We start from the raw sequence: 22,342 nt of genomic DNA on the forward strand, positions 1-22,342 counted from the left end.
TCCACAGTTTTCAGAATTCGAAAAATTATAATTTTAGATGAGGTCACACAATATAAACTTTGTGAGTATTTTTTTTTCTAACTTCTAAAGTCCTTTCTTGAACGACACTTCCAAACAAAATACAATAACTATGCATTTCAGTACAGCATTTCAACCTGGATAAGTCTTTTCAAAAACGAAACTGATCGTAGAAGATGAACATTGCCTTGGAAAATATTAATATTGTCCCTTATATCTGCATCGAAAGGATCCGGGAAATTGCTAAGATGAACATTGCCTTGGAAAATATTAATATTGTCCCTTATATCTGCATCGAAAGGATCCGGGAAATTGCCAATCTTTTCTAGGAACTTTTGTTTCTCTATATCACTCAAAAGTTTCAAGTGATCCATTTTGTTTCCGATCTTTTATAAGAAAATAAGCTCGGTGACCATGGGCGTCCGGAAGGGGGGGGGGGGGGCAAGGGAAGCCGTGACTCCCCTGGAAAATGAAAGTCAACCAAAAATTATGTATTTCACACATATAATTTCATTTTAGCCACAATAATATGTGTTCATTATTGCATTAACACCATAAATTCAAATTTAAGCAATGGTTTTTTTTAGGGAACTACGCTCTTTTGGGGGAAAATGTGACTTGTTTGCCTCCCTGGAAAAAAATACCTTCCTTGCCCCTCCCTGGAATAAATCCTGCGGACGTAAATGTCGGTGACTATCTGTATTCCACTTGCTTACATTGGAAAATTTGCCAAATCGGAAGTTCTTTCCCGGCCATCAATAATCGAATTGTCTGATCGATCATTTTTTGTTTACTCAGGAATAACCCCCATAATGGAAATGTCCACACCCAAACATTTTCTCCACGCAACGCCAGGGAATGTGAATAAAAATTGGGTTAAAGCATCATTTCCAATTTAAATATAGTAGCGCGTTTATTAGAGTGAAGTTTTTGACAGTATGTTTATTTCAATGAATATGTTTCAGAAATCTTTACGTGATGTTTATCATTTTTTTTTTGTGTGTAGCCCGATTTGAAGTTCTTGATTTTTTGTAGGCCGAGTCTACTGCCACGCACGTGTCAGCAGTAAGAATAAGCGTCAAATTTGCTCCTGACACGTAATCCGTCTGTTAAGAGGATGTTACAAATCTTAAGAACAGATTAAGACGAGAGAAATGCAAGTTTATGATTAGTGGGAATGAATGTACAGGAAATTTAGAACCTGTTTCTTTAGAAAGCATTTAGCGATATTATTTTAATGCTAACAGAACTTAACCTAACTACGAGAGCATTTAGGTTTATTATTAGAAGAATGCTGACTGTTGAGGGACCTAATCTTAAAACCTGTTTTTGTGGAAGTAATCGCTACAACTTCACAGTATGTGTTACAAACATAATTGCATATATAGCATGATGAAATCACGATAAAAGAAAGACCGAGTCTGCTGCCACGCACATCTTTTTTGAGGTTCCAGAAGAAAAAGAACGTGGCAGGAGATTCTACCTTAGGACATCATCGTTGGAAGAAAATATATATATAAAGCGGCAACACTGCGTATCAGATTGGTAAAGAAGCAAAATGGATCCCATACCGAGAACCGATGAAGGTACGTTTCTAAATTAAACCATTCCTATTTGTACATTCTTGTTTTAAACTACTACTTTGGTATATAAAGTTAAATAAAGACCGTACATTTTAGTTACGAAGTAGCACAAAAGTGGAAAGGACAGTAGAGGTTTCAGTTATTATTTGATCAATCGCACTTGCAACGTATTCACTGGGTAATGAGAACTTGTAATTGGTATCTTTCATGTTCAATGTATTACATAGATCATTTGTGACCCTTTGGATCTTTTTACATATTCTTAAGTAGTTGGAATTAAATAATACTTCAAGATATGCATGCTGTAATGAGTTGATGTGAACGATGTCCTGATGTCCGCCTACTTTTGGTTTATTTATGTGGTGAAAACATATGAGCCTTAATGAATTGTTCCTATTTTTCAGATATTGAAGCACACATTCGCGAGATTCAGGCCAGAAAGAAAGGTCTTACAGATGCTGCTACAAATGAAAAAGAACGCGTGGGTCTTGGACAAATGGGAGTTTATGATAGGGATATCTATGATGGAGAAGGAGGAAAATATGACGGATACGTAACATCAATTGCAGCAAATGATGAAGTTGAGGTAAGTTGATACGGCATTAAAATTTCGGTAACCACCAAACGTCTCTAATTCCCTTATTTTCTTATTTTTCACATTGATACTTACATTTTCTGCATTCGTAAGGATTCTTCTATTTCGCGTTTCGTTTTTTGCACGCAAATAATCTCAATTTTCGAAATATCGAGTATTTTTATTTTGTTCGCTTTCGCTTGCGTTACACGCGATATGGCGGAGAAATCTTGACTAGCGTAGTCCATGATCAGTGGTTATGCAGTGTTGCAATGTTCTTCATAGAAAAATAGCTACGGTACTAGTTTACTATCCTTCGGACACATTTATTTATTTTTACAGAAGAAACTGCTTACTGTAATAAGTTCCTGTAGCATTGTCGAACATCGGGAAAGTGTTTTGTGTGATGTGGGAATGTTTCATAGCTGAAATCATGTTGTTCGTTGAAAATTAATTCTCCGACGGAGAATAGCTAGCCCCACGAACCATTGGCACGTGGTTAGGTTAGTTCTGTTAGGTTAGGAAACATAGTTCAAATTTCATCAAAACAACGTTGATACACCTTCAGGAATGTTCCGCGAAGCAGATACGTAAGTACGAATGTCAAAAATTGACGAAACGCAAAAATTAGAGGTGTCCGAAGGATAGTAAATTTTTACCGCCCCACAAACCATTCACGGATAGCCCCACGAACCATTCATAAATAGCCCCACGAACCATTCACGGATATCCCCACGAACCATTGACAGATAGCCCCACGAACCATTCACGGCAAGGTTAGGTTAGGTTCTGTTAGGTTAGGAAACATAGATTTGATTTTCAAATATTTTTTTTTTCGGGTTCGAAAACCCCACGAACCATTCATAAATAGCCCCACGAACCATTCACGGATAGCCCCACGAACCATTCACGGATAGCCCCACGAACCATTCACGGTTAGCCCCATGAACCATTCATAAATAGCCCCATGAACCATTCATAAATAGCCTTAGAGATAGTCCAGCGCAGATATTTCTGCCGTGCGATGCGCGAAACAACTAAAGAAGCAGTGTTGCTAATAGAGCAGATAGAAAAATCGCTGCAGTGCGCCGATGCACAGCTGTTACGTACAACGATAAAATTTGAGAATTCAGGTCTATCTAACGTTGAGTTTTAAACGTCATGCATTATACCAGGACTAGGATTAATATGTACTAACAAGTGGCTTTGTATGTAGCTACATACATATGGACTAAAAATTCGCAAAATATGAACTAACACATAAGTAAAATTACCAAAAATGCTGCAAAGAAGACTTCTTCATACGATTCCTTATTTGAGTGATTTCAAACAAAATAATAAAAATATATATGAATGGCTTATTGCAGAAAGGGACCTGAGTCACTTTTGCACAATTCTGAGAAAAAAAAATTGTATAATATTGAGAGTGTAAGAAAGAAATGTGCTGTTGTTGGCTCAAATTTTTAGCATAATGAATAGTTAATTTTGCAACCCTCAATGCGCCCTCCTGCAGTATGCTGCTAGAGACAGAGGAGATGAAAAAGTTGTGATTCCGATACCTCAAAAATGTGACTCAGGTCCCTTTCTGCAATAAGCCATTCATATATTATTTTTCATTGCATTAATGCACTGGTGGCGTTCTAACTTTTCACTCCCAAAACCCGTATACACTGGTATGGAACTGCAACGGCAGATAATAACATGCCAACGTGTTAAACCGCTACAATTGCACCATAACACTCCTCCTCAAGCAGTATTATTATTTCCTCTCTGAGATCGGCGACAGTCGGTTGCCTTTGTTGTACATTTACAAAGGATGCCGGCTTCCACAACAATAAGAAGTACATATACTGCCACTAGACGATAAGCTGCGCGGCTTTTTCTTTTGTTATGAACCAGGGCTGGCGCTAGTCATTTTGCCTCCCTGGGAGGTGGCGGCAGATGCCGCTCCATTTCAACCCCCCCCCCCCCCCCCCGGTCATTACGCAGCAACGGAAAATTGAAAATCAATATATTCCTAACTAAAACATCAAAATATAAAATAAATAATCTTCTTATGCTATTTCAATACTATTCAGCGCAAAAGAATATCTCGCTCGATCACAGTTTTCAATAGGCTTATTTTTTTCTTCTCTTCAAATTTTGCCACTGTGGGCGATGGCACGGTTCGCCCTCCCCTTCCGCCGGCCCTGCTATGAACTTGGTCACCCATCAAAGCATGGCAATTTTAACACAGAAAACAATATGTATCGCATTAAGCAGCAAAAATGACAGCCCCCTCTATGCAATTTCTACAAGAACATGTGCCGGAGCCAGAGTTGAAATGATGTTGGAGCCACATAATTTATTTATTTTGAATAATTCCAAAATTATGAAATATGAACAATTTGTGAATTAAACCTGTTGAAATATGTAAAATTAAGTATATTTTCCTTAAATATGTAAAAGTAAGTATTTATTAAAGTTATTGGGATGCTAACACCATGACTGGCTTCCTCCTTCATGAACTCGTGCACGTTGCTTAGAATTTCCCGAGCTTGGCTATGCAAGGTTTTTGATTTCAACTTCGACAGAACTGGAGGCATTATGGAATTTAACGTTCATTAGCAAACACACACTTTTACATACACACACTTTTACATACACACACGCAATACACGCACACAACGTCAAACCGGTCAAATACTTAGTATAAAATAAAAATATGGTGCTTCCAATCCAACAAAACTCACCACCACTTTACCTGCCTTTCCCCTTCCGTGACAGAAATAGTGCTTCATTATTACAGTTGGCAACACTAGTTACTAGCTAGCCAATGAACATGCACTGCATAAAAGAAGCAACCACTACCCCGTGCTATATTGCCACATTACCGTCCCTGCCGAACGGTGGGAACCGCGAGCTGGAGCGCTATTCAATTGTTTTCAATGATGTTTGCGCAAGTGTGTCCAGGAATGGAATGACAATATGACAACAATAGCGAAGGTTTTCGAGCAGGGTAGAACACGTGATGCTAAGAGAGAGGGAGACGAAACGAAAATTCGTTTCTACGCAACGGCAAATTTATGTGTGATGCACTCTACTGGGCAAAGGGGAGGGGGGGTTATATCCCCCATCAACCTCACATTGAGCATGCCACAGATCCTGTGCACGTCATGTTGTCGCAAGTTCGTAATCAGAAATGATGAATAGTAACTCACGTTTATTTACATTCTAGAACTGTTACACAGTTACAAAACTGCACATTTGGAAACACTGACCGGTTGTTACGTCATGAAACGCTCGCAAATATTTGGTTCACGTAGTAGACGGACATCAAGGGAACAGCTTTCGTGCATCGGAGTGACATTAATGTCGAAAATTACATGATTTATCGGCAAAAAAATTTCAACGAGGTGAAAACAAACTTCCAAGACCTTCCTAAAGTATAAATAAACCCATTTCGGTAAGTACTTTCTCCTGTAAAATTGAAGAAATACGTTTTGGGGATACGAAAATTTTACCGATACGGCTAGAATTGATAGAATTATTTCTTTTTAATTCACTGACAATTTATTTTTTCTATATTTTGCACAATTTAATTTGTAATAGCCTATAGGAATTTTTCCTCAGAATTTTTGAGAAAATATTTCTTTCTCAATTGTGTAATGATTTTTGCAATTTTAGCATAGTTTGAGGAATCCATTTAGAATATTGAAAATTACTGTTTTGAAATAATTTAAAGTTCGGAGATACTACTATGTTTGTTTTGAAGGTAAGAATGTGCGGAGCGAATGAAGAATATAGAGAATGTCTCCAATTTCATTAATTTTTGGTGTACTAACTAAATTTGGCCTTCTAATCACGAATCTGTTATTAAAATTGCAGGGGTCATGTGTGGAAATAGGGAAAAAACCGATGTAGTGGATTTTTATTTTTTTAAATTTTTTTTACAGCTGTATCACATTGTTTTGGAACAAAATTGGTAACAGTTCGTTATATCGGAGACACATTAAAATCGGATATTTTGTGTTTCGCATGGTTCGTACTTACCAATTGTGTATTGCGGAACATAGTTTAAGGTGCCATTATGCTTTTTACACGAAAAGAAAAACAATTTTTCATATACAGAGTGATTTTTTTGATTCATGTTGTGGGTATGCAGTGTTTCCAACCTTCTTCACCGAAAAATACCTACTATCGTATTCGTCATGTGAAAATTTTATATTATGCACGGGTAGCTGACGGATAAACCCACGAACCATTCACGGATAGCCCCACGAACCATTATGCACGGTAGCTGATGGTAGCCCCAGGAACCATTTCCGATAAGGTTAGGCTAGGCAAGCATAGTTAAAAAAAGGGCGTTGGAAACACTGACAGGGACAGCATGCAGTTCACATAGGGAAAGCAATGGCAATTGTGAGTCAGTGAGATATTTCTCTTGAAAAATACATGATTTCCCGGTCAAATATATTCCATGATGAAAGAAAATACATCGACGAAGGTTGGAAAGCTTGGAGAAACTCATTTCCATATGTATAGATCAACCACAAGGAAAAAAACCTTGGGACAAAAAGTCCCTGCACAGATTTCCCTTCTTCCCTCCGCCTCGGGCCATAAGGAAGCATGGTCCACTCTCCCCCTCCCCTATTCCCAGGAGTACGGTGCACAGGAGTCGTGGGTCTGCGCAGGTTGTTTGCTCGTTGTTTCACTGTAGTTTCTTCTGTAAAAATGATGAAATGTGTCTCCGATATAACAAACTGTTAAACACAAAATTTTAACTAAGCTTGCCTAACCTAATCTTACCGGAAATTGTTTGTGAGGCTACCCATGCACAATGTACTGATTAGAAGGCCAAAAGTAGTTAATATACCAAATATTAAAGAAATTCGAGATCCTTTCTTACCCTAATCTTACCGAAAATGGTTCGTGGCGATATCAGTTAAATGTTTTGTCAATGAGGACATATTGTAACAAAATATAAGCACTAGCTTCCTCACTGCGCAAGATGCCATTTTTCTAGAAGCATGCTCAAACACCGTTGGCAAACTTACCTCTAATCAAAGTCCGTCCTCTGTTCCGCCATGCTTCAACAATTAATGATCTTCAAGTAACGAAGCAACAAATAATGCTCTGCAGGTAACAAAGCAACAGTGTGGCAACACTGTAGATAGCGCAACGAATGCCGAACGTCACTTGTTCATATCATCAACCATGGTTCCTATGTTTCTGTATGGAGAATGATTGGGGTAATGAAGAATGTAATTTTGCAACATATATAGACGTAAGTACAATTTTTTCATGTGGCCCCCAAATCTTAACTCCAGATACGTTACCAGGACTGCATATTTAGTTAGTAAGAAGTAGGAAACAAATTGGAGACATTCTCTGTATTGCACATTCGGTAAGAATGAAGAATGCCTCCAATTTCTTTCCTACTTCTTACTAACTAAGTATGCAGTCTTGGTAACGTATCTGGAGTTAGATTTGAGGGTGACTTGTAAAAATTGCACACTTACGTCTCTATATGTTGCAAAATGACGTTCGTCATTACCGCGATCATTCTCCATACAGAAACATAGGAACCATGTTTGATGATATGAACATGTGACGTTCGGCATTCGTTGCACTGTCTACAGTGTTGCCACACTGTTGCTTCGTTGCCGGAATCCTTGAGCATATGGAATGCAGACTTTGATTAGAGGTAAGTTTGGCAACAGTGTTTGAGCGTTCTTCTAGAAAAATGGCATCTTGCGCAGTGAGGAAGCTAAAGTGTAAATCATCAACCCTGAGACCTTCTGTAAACAAACCGTCTCACCGATTCGATGTATCACTCCGCGTCAGCTGATTCATGAATGCCGACTACCGCAATCATCTGCTGTTACACTCATAGTTCACCGCACCTATTCATTTTATAGAAGAGACAAAATGGATGTCTAACAGAAATGTTGTTGAATTAAAAATTTTCAAATGTTATTTTCTAATAACCTGTCCCATGTGTATATTTACTAAAAAAAACATAGTACGCTAAATTTTCCTTTGTTATCAGTGACAAAGCAAAGACAATCGTAAGCATATTTAAACTATACTTTATTTCAGTATTTCACTCACACCAAGACAGTTCTCAATATTGTTGACGTGCAGAGTATTGTATTCTGGTGGCAGAATGAAAAGATCACCACTTTTTCAATCAGACTCAAATGCAAGGCAAGCTGAGAAAAATGAAATGTTGATTCTTCCTCTTCACTTTACATTTCATAAGTCACGACAATACCCAAACTGTTGAGACGGGGGGAAAATATATACTTTTAATTCAATGGAAGGGGTTCACTTACTGCAAAATCTTCGTCACAGCTGTCTTCGGATTCACTTTTCCTGTCACTGGCTTGGATAACAAATCTTTCAAAATTCAAGTTCTCAGTTAAATTGTACACATCCTACAGTTTTCTCTCCTTTTCAATAACGTGTCGAACTGCATCTGCTCAGTTGATAGCTGAAATTTGAGCAATGCTACTCTGTCAGTCTCTTCAATTCTTCAAGCTTGAATGGTTTGTTGTTCCTGGCAACGTACCCTTTGACTTGAGCCCATATCAGTTCAATGGGATTGAGGTTAGTGGTAAGGGGGCAAGCGCAACACAGTGTGCTCTGCTCTCCTTGCCATTTCGGATATCACGCAACTATTGTAGCTTGGCTTCAAGTGGGAAGCTTGATCCAAACGTTCCAACCTTATAATCAGCTGAAAGTACGACACCTTTGTCCGCATTAAGTTTAGGAAGGACAGACTAAAACCACTCTTTAAAAACGTCACCGTTCATGTCTTCATGGTAATCGCCAGTCGTCTCTGACGCAAAAATAAGTTCCGCACCTTCAACAAAGCCATTTTCACTTCCAATGTGAGTGAAAATGAGTCTTTTGCCTTTTCCTGATGGTTCTTTAAGTCCAGTTGATAGTCCTTCGAGAAGAGCTTGCTTCTTTGAGGTTATAGTGCTATCATGCCACACCTTGCATACAGTGTGCCCCGCATTCACCAACGTTTCATCCAAGTAATAGATTTTCTTGCATTGGTTTCGTAGTTCCTCGAATGGATCGGAGGTATTTTCGCCGCCAAACAACAATATCGTCCCTACCAACGAGTGCTGCGTGTCGGTTCCTTTTTCCAAAAACAAACCCAACATCCAGCAAGAGGCGGTTTAACGTAGACACACTCAAACTTGGAAGATCTTCATCATTATTAAGTCTTTCATAACCCTTAAAACTGCAGACACTGACACACCACTGCACTGGGATACCAACTTAACCACTTCTTTTTACTGGTTTCTCAGGATACCACTGACAGAACGTTACATAAATATTGAGTAGAATCTGTTTCTCACCCCTTTTCAAAGGCTGTCCTTGCTGGTCCAAGCTCGGAGAACACTGAGACCTTCCTGCACGCATAGAACTCGCCATGTTGAAAGTGGCACTACTTCCTTGCTGTTCACATGATTATTTTTAGAAAATAACCAATGTTATAAAATATCATTATGTACACAAATCTCTAAGCTCATTGAAAGTTACAATGCATATTCCTACAAAATGTTCACACTTATCTTGCCTTTCTATGTCACCAAGTTATTTTATGAAGTGCACTATATTTGGCTTAACAAAAATCGTTATTAGGATGCTTGTCAAAGTTTCCAACCGCAATAAATTTATGAACTTGCTTTGTCTTGTTTTGACCATCATCAATATATTTATTGGACTTACAGAATTGCATATGGCTGTTTATGCCCATTATATATTTTATTTACATAAGATACAATTTACATAAAATCTACAAACAAATTTCAAATACACTTCTATCTATATCAAACCTTAGAAATATACATTACCATGTTATATCATTTTGTCTAAAAAAATGCAACTAAAATATATTCAATATGCATGCAAGAAAAAAGCCAAATTTATGGGAAATGATTACTGGTGCAAAGAGTTAACCATAAAGGTGAATACAATAGAAAGAGCATTAGGTTTAAAGTGAGACGTCATTTGCGGCAGCTTATCCCATACTACAAATTGGCCGTTGTTTTACCTTACGTAATGAATCCTGTAACAACACTGGATTTTCGTGTGGATTATTTGACTTCTATGAGTTTGCAATGCTTTCTGCATGCACGTGGTGTTGTTTACAGAAGGTCTCAGGGTTGGTAATTTGAACTTTAGTGCTTCAAAACTTATATTTTGTTACAATATGTGCTCATTGGCAAAACATTTAACTGATAACCCCATGAACCATTTCCAGTACGGTTAGGGTAAGAAAGTATCTGCAATTTCGTTAATACGAGGCGCATCCAGAAAGTAAGTTTCCCTATTTTTTTCCCGTGAAAGTAAATATAATGAGCCGTGTAAATTGCGCATGCACAGCAGAGCTAAGACATATCAATCATATGCCAGGTGGACAGATCCCGCCCGGCGCCAGTAGCGAGGCAGCAGTGGTCCGAAGTGGAAGCTCGTATTCCTTCTCCCACCGCATGCCAGTAGCGAGGCAGCAGTGGTCCGAAATGGAAGCTCGTATTCCTTCTCCCGCTGCATGCGAGGTTCGGTCGGTGATAAAGTTCCTGAATGCACAAAGCATTGCGCCAATTGACATTCATCGTCAGCTCTGTGAGGTCTATGGGCCGAACATTATGAGTAAGCAGATGGTGCGTCGCTGGTGTCGGCAGTTTTCGGAAGGTTGTCAAAGTGTCCATGATGAAGAGCGCAGTGGGCGTCCGTCCCTCATCACTGATGATCTGGTTGAGCTGGTGCGGCAGCGCATCGTAGAGAACCGTCGCTTCACGATTACGGAGTTGAGTAGCCTTTTTCTGCAGATATCGCGATCCGTGTTGCATGAGATTGTCACACAGCGCCTGCTGTTCAAAAAATTGTGTGCCAGATGGGTGCCGAAAAACCTGACACGCGAACACAAAATGAAACTTTCAGGAGCAGCACTGACATTCCTGCAACGGTACCATGATGACGGCGATGATTTCCTCGACAGGACCGTCATGGGCGATGAGACGTGGATTTCGCACTTCACCCCGGAAACCAAGCAGCAGTCAATGCATTGGCGGCAAAGTGGATCTCCGGTCAAGAAGAAATTCAAACAGACGCTGTCGGTACAGAAAGTGATGTGCACCGTGTTTTGGGACAGGAAGGGCATTTTGCTCATTGACTTCCTCCCCAGAGGTGAAACGGTGAACGCTGACCATTACTGTGAAACACTAAGGAAATTGCGATGTGCCATTCAAAACAAGAGGCGTGGCATGCTTACTGCAGGTGTTGTGCTCCTCCATGACAATGCTCGGCCACATATGGCTCGGCGCACAGCACCTGTTTTGACATAATTTGGCTGCGAGTTGTTTGATCATCCACCTTACAGTCCTGATCTGTCTCCCAGCGATTTTCACATTTTCTTGCACCTCAAGAAATTGCTGTCCTGCGGTGAGCGTTTTGGCAACGACGAAGAGCTGAAGACGTCTGTCACACGCTGGTTCCATTCACAGGCGGCAGAGTTCTACGACAGTGTGATCCAAAAGTTGATACCACGATACGACAAGTGTCTCAATTCTGGTGGTTGCTATGTTGAAAAATAGCTGAACCTTTGCTGTACCTGTTGCCAATAAATGGTTTCCTGAAACTGTGTTGGTTTTTTTTTTTAAAAAAATAAGGAAACTTACTTTCTGGATGCACCTCGTATTTGGTATATTAACTAATTTTGGCCCTCTTAATCAGTACATTATGCATGGGTAGCCCTACGAACCTTTTCCGGTAAGGTTTGGTTAGGCAAGCTTAGTTAAAATTTTGTTCGTAAAACAATGTGATACAGTTCTAAAAAAATCCACTTATATCGGCTTTTTCCCCTATTTCCACACTTGACCTCTGCATTTTAACAACAGATTCATGATTAGAAGGCCAAATTTAGTTAGTATACCAAATATTAACAAAATTGGAGACATTCTCTATATTGTAAATTCGCTCCGTTTTGAATAAAGTATCAATTTGTGATAAATTGATGCAAGGTAGGCTGTACAAGATGACCCTGTTAAGTGCAGCTGTCTGGAGCATTATTTTAATATTGAAAATGCACAGGAGCAGGATGAAAAATCAGTCCGCACATAAAACAGCAATTGATTTAAAAAGCCTGTTCATTGTGTGCTTAGAGACATATTTGATTCATGAACAATGTTGAAAGTGAAAGTTAAGATCGGGAAAGCTTGGAAATGTGGAACTTCTTAATAGAGGACATGTATCTGTATGTATTTGAACTTTCACACACTCACCCATTCTACACTCATTTAACAAGTCTGTGCAAAATAACATATGCAATATTATACCATAAATTCACTGATACATACCATAACATGAAATCTGGACACACACACACACACACACGCACACGCTCACACACACACACGCACACGCTCACACACACACGCGCTCACGCACACACACACGCTCACACACACACACACGCTCACACACACACACACCATGGTTTGTAAGTGTGAAAATTTGGGGAACATGACAAATTTCCGCCTTTTGGGAACTCTCTTATTTTGAGGGTTTTTAAGATTTCTGGACTTCCATGGGATTCAGAAATGACACTAGATGGTGAGAATGAGCTGAAAAAGTTAAATTTTCATCAAAATCAATAACCTGAATTTTCCCCCTATTTCGGGGAACTAACCTGGAACATATGCGCATTTCGGGAAACTCTGAATGTGTGTGAAAATGTTATCCGCCAAACGGGGATATTAAACCTATTTGGGGAACTTTGTGTCATTTGAAGATGCACACAAGTTCCTCACATCACATAAAGGTCCCCATTAAGATGATGTAAAGCAACGTCGTGCACACAGCAGTATGTATGAAATTCGTCCAGAATTTGTATTTTAGGAAGTGAAAATAGTTTTAGGAGTGTATATAAGTAAATTTTATGCCAATGTAGCAAGTCAGTAACAAAGAGAATCGAGTATGAGAGCTGGAACTCAGCCCCTAATGTGAAAATCGTACGTCGCCTCTGGTCCCCAAAATGAAACCCACGAACTAACGCAGCTCTGTACTGTTAACAAGTGAAGGAAGCATTGCGCGTAAGTAACCGTCGATGTTGCTCACGTCGGTGGAACGCCGAAATTTGTTCTGCTCCGTGCTTGGCGTGGTGTTTGGATGTTTTTTTGGCTGTAAATTTTTTTAGGCGATTAGCAACAATTGAAGTGCAATTAAAAGCACACCACGCCTCGTAGATATAATTTACGAGTTCGTCTGATTTATTCTTACTTTATTAACATAAACAGTTCAGAACTGGTATTCTTAAATAAATATATTGGCGCGTAATGTGCGTGAATTTGGTGTGAAGAAGCAGGCTTGTTGAATATACGTGTGTGTTGGGTCTCTCTTATCGCACAACAGTAGAGCAATTTTGTGTTCTGACGTCAGACGAGGGATGACTATGTTGTTAGGTTAGATCAATTAGATTTGGTTCTATTAGTTTAAATACACTAAAAAATATTATTTATGCTAAGATAACCAAACATAGCTGGCTTAACCTAACAACCTAGGTATTTGGCTTAACAATAACAGCATTCTAAGGTTACGTCATAAACCAAGGATGCTCTACTGTTGTGCGACAAGGGAAACAAACCCGGATGTATGTGTATGTGGATATAATCTGCCAAACGGGGACATTGTAATTTAGAAATGCACACAAGTTCCCCACTTAACATGAAGATTACGTTTGAGTGAATTTTAGTCAGTGTACACACACACAACAATAATCTAATTTATGCGGAGTATCACATGAATGATTTGAGCATTTGAATTGCATCATTTCCTCTGAATTAAAAACCAAGCAGCAGGCACAAATCCAGGAATGTGTGATTTAAACTGCTAAACGAGGATTTTTATTGTAACGAGTGAATTCTGGTTGTTCAACGTCAGTTTCATGGGCCCATTTTAAGGTCTTACACGGGAACGCGGAAATTAGTGAAATGAAATATAACTGCCGAATAAAAACCCATTTTATTTTATTTAACGAGAATTAAGTATTAAGCTGAATTAAAAAATGTTGGATAATTATAATCTGTCCAATGCAAGTGCCAAATATGAAAAGATTGGCTGATTGATTTTCTTTATTTTTCTTCGCTTCTTGTGCCTTTTGGCTAATTTCCGAAAATGGGAATGGGTTATGATATGATGAAATTGATGAGTGGATACTTACAAACATCCATGTCCAGACAGTATTCGAATCCGGGACCCTAGATACTCAGTGGCGGCGATTGGGTCCAAAACTAGAGGAGGCATAGGTTCAAAACTGGGGGATGGAGGCACTTTCTTTCTCTCTAGATAAGGTTTATCATAGTGCGGGGGCAAAAGTCGCAAAAAGTATGGGGAAGGAAACTGCCCCCCTAATCGTCGTCACTGCTTGAAAAGATGCTAAAATTTGGAAGTGGCTATCAACAAAGTGGCTATCAACATTAAAAATTAGTCCCTTTTCTAAAATTCCTGCACACCGTACCTGATAGTAATGTGCACATTGTTATACACTTCTCGATAATATATATATATATATATATATATATATATATATATATATATATATATATATATATAATACGTTGATACCCAGGGTCGGTACTAGGGAATTTTCTACCGCACCTCCATCAGCACTCCCTTTTCAAAAATTATTTTCAACCTAATGAAATGTTATGCTACTGAAACTTTGAGTTTACAATGTTAGGTATTGCATTAATACCTCAATTACTGTTAGGTATTGCATTAATACCTCAATTACGTATGGTATTTAACAGGCAATCTATTGGTCCTGAAAGAAGAATCCTGTAGTGGTCGCGATCTATGCAAATATCAGCGGCTGTTGTCTCTCTTCACCATGGTTTTTAAGAATTTTATTTTTACTTTTGTTTATTCCTGCGGCGTTTTCGATAACTGCCTACAGCTCAGAATGAGTTGATTCACGTTTTAATCTTTTTAGCGTGTTTTTGATAAAAGAGTTTTATTTTCAGCCTACTTATTCTTCCTCTACTCTCAAAATCACACTGCAGCAACAAAACACTTTTGTTGCTTCAGTAAATCACCAGCTTATACCAGGGAAATTAACGGGAGTTGTATCGAGCGTGTTTATTATTTTTCGTTATCGTTAATGCACACTTCTATGTAAGATAAGATAAAATTTATTTCATCCATGAATCACTTATTTGCGTATACAGGCAGTGATATCGGACTTGTCAGTTTGTTGGATCAACATACAAGTAAATGTCGGTCACTTTCTTGACATGCTATTCTGAGGATTCATGATCCTTGTCAAGTATTTACTACATATTCTATTTTTTTAAAATAAAGAACCTGATATCTCACAATGACCATTGTCCAAATTTGATGATACCAGTCACATTTCTTATTTGTATTTTTGTTATATAGCTTTGCCTCGCTGCATCTGTATGCTAATTGTGTCAATAAGGATGAATTATGATAGATAAAATTGGTAAATTGACGCTCGTAAAGACACGACACCGAACCTTACACTACCAGTAGCTACATTGGGCTATATTGTATATCATTCACTAACACACATTTTACTTTAATTTAATAAGAATTTATGGAACTCAGTTTCATTAAAAATACGTACAATTTAACCTGTTGTTTAATTCATTTCGAGAAGTTTTCAATTTTCATAATGGACAAATATGTTACGAAAGCACAAACGTAGACATAAATATTATCATATGTAGACGGCAATGTTTTAATAAATAAGGTGAGTAGTCACAATCACATATTCTAATACAGAGAAGGTAATATGCTTAAAGACTCTATGCGATTTAGATTTAAAATTTTGCCTTTTATGTTGGCATTTTCATCATCTCAATTTCTGTGTAAAACGCATTAAAATCTGTGTTTCCAGATGACAGTTCGACTCAGTACAATTGATTCAATATACTGCAACACTCTGCGTAACAACAGTTGTTTTCATTCAATATAATGGGTATGTACGGAATGCCTTTGGACACCACGGTTCTGAACTGGCGGGTAATGTGCGTGCCTTTGTTGTTGTGCAAAGAGAAAGAGAGGGGCGCGTGCAGTATTGTTAACATCACGTGACGGAAAACAGCTGAGCAGCTGGCGCGGGAAGAGCTTTCGTCTCTCGCTCTGTTCGTACACACATTCGTACACACAAATGGCATTTGTGCTGCCACCTGGAATGCATTTCTGGAACTAATTCACACACCGTTGGACACACTGTTTTTGATGAATTTACGACATTCGGGGTAGTTCTCAGAGTGAGCTGAAAATTGAACCAGAGCATTATTTCATCATTTTCTAACGATTTTTGGGTCAAATCCTTCCGGGGACCTGAGGCAAGTTCCTCAGTGTGAATTTGGTTCCCCGAATTGTGAGTGTGTAGTTTAACTTTGTTCCCCGAAATCGGAAATCTGCCAACGCGCGCACACACACACACACACGCACGCACGCACACACACACGCGCGTGCGGTCCAAGGGTCAGCTTCCATCAGTGAGAGAGATGAGCTTTATGGTCGGTTTTATTTATGCTAGTTCTCATACACGATGCATGGATCAAAGTAGATGAAAGAATATAAATTTACAGCTGTTACTTTACTATCGATGGGATGGATTCGACCGGTTCAATAATACTATTATTATTATTAATAATAATAATCCAGTGTATTACTTCCATGGATTTTACTCTCGCGAACAGTCAAATCAAATTCGAACATACATGAACTTTTGGTGCATTCGAAAATGCTTCCGAGAACGAATCTTACAGAGGGAGGGGGAGTCTGCTGCATTGCCAAAGGGGCTTGGCTTCTCGACGAAGGTACCAAGGCTTGCTGCTAAGGAGGCAATGTTGCCAGTAATTTTGATCGTCAATTTACGTAAAGATTTACGAAAAAATAGAAATTATCAAAAGTCTACGCATGGACCTCCTCAATCATATCATTAGAGAGGAGGATGTTGTGAACACTTATAATGAAAAGGGACTTGATATTAAGCAATCACTACACTAGTTAAAAGTTGAGGCTGTAAAAGGGTGTTCATCACACATAAGGACAAATACAGCCCTACAGAAGATTCTACCAGATGCCAGAGCCTCCTGCAGCATTGCAATTACCGGGGTGTACTATGTGGAAGTAAAGTAGTAGTACAAAATACCACCTTTATCACCCCAAATCCCTCAGTGAGGCAACATCAGAAATCATCTGACATGTCACACATGTCGATAAAATGTCTAAGCACACAATCTTATTGAAGTTCCCACTTGGCTGCTTGTTAATGTTCATGCTAGATTGCACAAATAGTACTTGTTTGAGCGGTAGTTCAAATATTGACAAATTAAAGGTTGATGCGGAGCTTGTAAGTTGATGTCTGGGTTGCAGTTCCTCTTATTTTTAAGAAGCAGCTGCTTCCTTTTGCTGATTGTATATTTTTTGATATCGTGCTAATCTTTTTGTTTTAAATAAATGTGATTAATGTTTTCTATATGTATTTCAGGATGAAGACTATGACGTTGTGTCATTCAGTCAGAGCAAACCCAGAGCAGGGTTTACCGCCCCCGTTGCACTTCTCAATGATGTTGCTCAGGTATGGTGTAATGTATTTTTTATTTCCAATGTTTGTTTAAACACAATATAGATTATGGTTTACATTTGATCAGAATTGATTTTTTTAAATTTTTGTTCTGTCATGACTGATATTGTTTAAATTTATTTTAGATGTGTTTCAATGTGTTGATAATCAAATTTTAAGTGAGCTGTTCCATACAAAAATCATCATTATATTTTTATTCTTATAATTTCTACACTAAAACTTAATTTAGTTATATTGTTAGCTTAACGTGTAATGTACACTCTAGAGTACTGAATGGAACCACTTTTGCTTGCTGCTACTCATTTGAGTCTCCCACCTTCGAACATGCTACGCTTGAGCACGTGCAATGGAATATCATGTAATGTGACAATAACTGTAACCTCACATATGTAAAATATCCACTTTGGTAGTTTTAGTCCACAATCATTATTTCATTTTCATATATCACTGTGTATTTGCAAGATAGACTAAAATACATTTTGACATGGAGATGATGTCTATGTTCACTTAAAAGTTTTAATTTCTCTGCACCTTTCACTTCACGATCCACATTTGAGAACCCACTACCACAGACAAATGATGGTTATACTACTGGGCTTTGAGTGAAGAAGCTCTCAATTCCATACACTATCTAGCATCGTCCGTGCAAACTGCCATTTGAGTGAAATTCTCTCCTTGCAGCACTCCAAACACTGCGACAGGTTAAGTTTGCAACAGCATTTTGCATATGTAGACACACGTGCACGCAGAATATATGGTTCTATTCCGACGTACCTATATACTTGCAACAAAACAGTTATTTAATTTGTAATATTTAGACAAGGTACTAGATACATTATCTGGTATGGACTTGATCGGTTCGAACCAATGAGCAGACGAACTTGGAATCTCAGATTCGCCACTGAAGCTCAAAAGCGAGTCGAGGAACACGTTGCAGAACACATGAAATCGGTGATACCAGTGTTGCACACCCCACTATTTTAACCCTATATTTATCGCGATTCATTGCTCATCTTGCTATACAGCTCTGAGAATGGCTGAATCGAGGTGTCTGGTTCAGCTCACAGTTTTGCCTGAATGTTATTTTGGGCATCATCCGAAGGGAAGAGCTCTTCAAAGTCAAGGAAGTTGTTTGAATTGTATATTCCTCCTTACGGCAACAAGATCAAAATAAGACAGGGCGTGAGGTGATGAAAATTATGCCAGTGCTGACTGGTGTTAGCGATCATTCCATTTATAGGATGACGTGGCTTTTTTCTTTCTTCTTCTTCCCTGTGTAATATGGAACCACCAGGTAAGAACAGGCCCCTCGCCTGTGCACCAGGTTTATCATTACGATGATAAACTTGCAACTCTCGCAGCCAAGTGATAGTGATTAGCTATCAATGTGTGCATGAACTGCATTTCGGGTGTTGAATGATTTGGGGTTTGAGTTTAGGAGGAGGAAATGATGGTTGGTTGTTTGGTGATACAACAGGGAGGGGGTGGGGGTTGCACCCCTTAATTTTCTTTTACACCCCCTTTTCAAAACCAATTTTCAACTGAAAATACTGTTAACCGTTCACAGAGGAAAAGTTTCTGGCAACCAAACACTTATTTAAACAAGCGACAAACAAATGATTATTCATCAGTAATAAATGATCTTCATTAATCGAGCATGCCCTTATAATTAACAAAGAATTTGTTCAAAATTACCAACTTTTGTAAATGGTACTATGTGTATTGTTTACTGTTACCAAGTAGTTTAACGAAATTTGTTTTGTTAATTCAACCAAATCTGTTTTTTCTGTGTTGCAGTGTCATTTACATTTTGACTTACGAAAGCCATGTTGTCATGAGTGTAATATAAAGTATTGAAGAGAGACCATTATTATTGTATACTACAGGCAAGTTATTTGTAATAATCAAAGGGAAGCCACATTTGCTTCTTTGTACATGTTGGGAGTCCAAATGAATCGAGTCATTTGCATATTTCCACAGATTGTTATTACCCATTGAATTTATGAATTTATGCATATTTATAAATGTCCTAAGGTATTTCACAGTTTATCTTTATCGAGGAAGGAGAATAAAGCTACGTGGAAAAAAATTCTCTCAGTTCATTTACTTTGAGTCCTCTGCAGAATGATAATCTGAAGATTATTGCAAGATAAGATATCTCAAAGTTGAATAGGTAAATTTGAGTGTCAAATTCTTATACAATTAACAGATATATTTCGAGTCTGAGAATGTGAAATGGCAAATGTAAACTCCACACTTTAAACTAAATATTTTCAATATATGTACTGTTTATTTGAATTGAATTAGAATTTTTCGATATGTCTGAATCACACAGGTTCTTTATATTGTTCGTACATTTGTGTGGGTGTTGAGATGCGGTAATATGTAAGGTTGAAATAAAGAAAACATCTACTTGTACCCTTGAATTTTTGGAAAGTTCATCTTGAAAACCGGGAATTATACTTGAATTTTATCATGTTCCTAGAGTGGCCACCCTGTTAAAGATATCGCCGTGAGACGAGACGTGCATCGATACGGGGCATTGAATAAAGCTTGGGAGGATACCACCGCCATGCTTTCATTGAGGGCTGATCACTGTGTTGAAGCAACCGTTGGGGGAGGGGGAAGGCTTATTGTTTTACACATTGGCAGCAATGAAGGCTTTGTTGAAGATACATGTTTACTGTTCCTTGCAAAGAAATGGAAGGGTGATTATCACCAAAAAATGGACAGACCAAGGTTTGAATCCTGGTTTAGTGAAGTGATTCATAAATAGAAACCAAACAAAATAATAGTAACAGACAATACACTACATTGTGTCACCATTAACACATATAGGGTGAGGCAGTGAAACGGGAAGATTTAAAAAATTCGCAAAAACTAGATAGAGCAAATATTAGTTATTTTTTGATCATGAATGTACTCTACATGAGTTGAAATTACTAGTGTACCTGAAAAATGTTCATTTTTTGAATATGGTGTCAGTAAGATGGCATCCTTGATGTTGCACACATTGCTGTAAAGGTGTTTTACAAAAACTCTGATAGTTTTGTTGGAGATCAACCCGCTTTCCGTCGAGAGTTTCAGTTAACCCCGCGTGCTCCTTGTTCCAGCATACTGCCAGAGTGTCTATGGATGTGCTTAGACTCGCATTTCCTGCTCGTCTCATCAGCAGATTCGGCGATATTCCGTGGCCTGCCCGACTTTGCGGCTACTGACTTTATTCTTTGGGGTTACGTCAAATCCAAAGTATTCAAGGACAACCCTCCAAGAACCAGGGATGATCTGAAGGAGCGAATTCGGCAAGAGATCCACAACATTCCGTTGGAGATGCTACGCAACATCATGGGCGGATTTACTCTAAGACTCCGAGAATGTGTGCAAAACCGAGGATGCCATCTTACTGACACCATATTCAAAAAAAGAACATTTTTCAGGTACACTAGTAATTTCCACTCGTGTACAGTACATTCATGTTCAAAGAATAAATAATATTTGCTCTCTATTTTTTGTGAATTTTTTAAATCTTCCCATTTGACAGCCTCACCATATACAAATCATGCTGCTTTTTATTTAACCTTAAAGTGCATGTGTCATAGTAAGGGATGTATTGTGAATGAAGCAACCAAGTTTTTCATAAATTTATTTATTTCTAAACCAAAACCAATAACTCACTATTATATTCAAGAGGAGCCTGTCATTACTTTTATTTTTTGCATACTTGACACACACACACAAGCCCTCATGTTTCGAAGATATTTCACGATTTATATTAACTCTTTCGCTGCGGAATTCTCTGGCGCACAGTATCCCTTGGCTGCGTAATTAAATATGAAAGTATATTTTTTTTATAAGAAAACAGTTTTCACAGTTACATTGCATTATATATGAGAGAGAACTTACAAAAGTCATTCCTTGCACTGTAAAACCATTCTGTAGTCCCTGGAAGTATGATATTTTGACAAATTTTGAAAAAAATTTTTTTTTAAGAAACAATAATTTTTCAAACATTTTTTTAGAAACAATAATTTTACACAATTGCATTGCAAAATATGTTATAGATAACTTACAAAAGTCATTCCTTGCACTGGAAAACCATTCTGTAGCCCCTGGTGGTATGATATTTTGACAAATTTTGAAATTTTGAAAAGAGAACATTTTTTTAGAAATAATAATTTTTCAAAATTACATTGCGAAATATGTTATAGAGAACTTACAAAAGTCATTCCTTGCACTGACAAACCATTCTGTAGTCCTTAGTGGTATGATATTTTGAAAAATTTTGAAATTCCCGCACCTAGATCAATTCTGTTTTGCACTCTGCTCCATGATGTTACGGACGGCAGTACAAATTCTTCATCAGACACTACACAATCACTGTCACCACTTGAAGTGTCATAAAAACTGTCGCTATTATCGTCACAACTTAATTCACCTGATTCTGAGTCTGCAAATAACAGTTGAGTAACAACATTATCAGACAAGTGTTGACGACTTGACGAAGCCATGTTGTTTACATTCGAACATGTATTTGAAACTTACATG

At 38.2% G+C, this 22,342-nt stretch overlaps 1 protein-coding gene across 1 annotated transcript in view; it reads left to right on the top strand.

The window, feature by feature from the left end:
* The first annotated feature begins 1,487 nt into the window (after positions 1-1,487).
* The window catches only part of Sf3b1 (splicing factor 3b subunit 1), a 94,713-nt gene continuing 73,858 nt past the window's right edge, over positions 1,488-22,342 (top strand). The window contains exons 1-3 of the mRNA XM_083120342.1: positions 1,488-1,604; positions 2,006-2,187; positions 17,702-17,791. Coding sequence (XP_082976468.1) covers positions 1,577-1,604; positions 2,006-2,187; positions 17,702-17,791 — 300 coding nt within the window. The 5' untranslated portion in view covers positions 1,488-1,576. The remainder of the gene's footprint in view (positions 1,605-2,005; positions 2,188-17,701; positions 17,792-22,342) is intronic.

Source organism: Lepisma saccharinum, chromosome 4 (assembly GCF_977018435.1).
Source record: "Lepisma saccharinum chromosome 4, izLepSacc3.1, whole genome shotgun sequence".
Lineage (NCBI taxonomy): Eukaryota > Metazoa > Arthropoda > Insecta > Zygentoma > Lepismatidae > Lepisma > Lepisma saccharinum.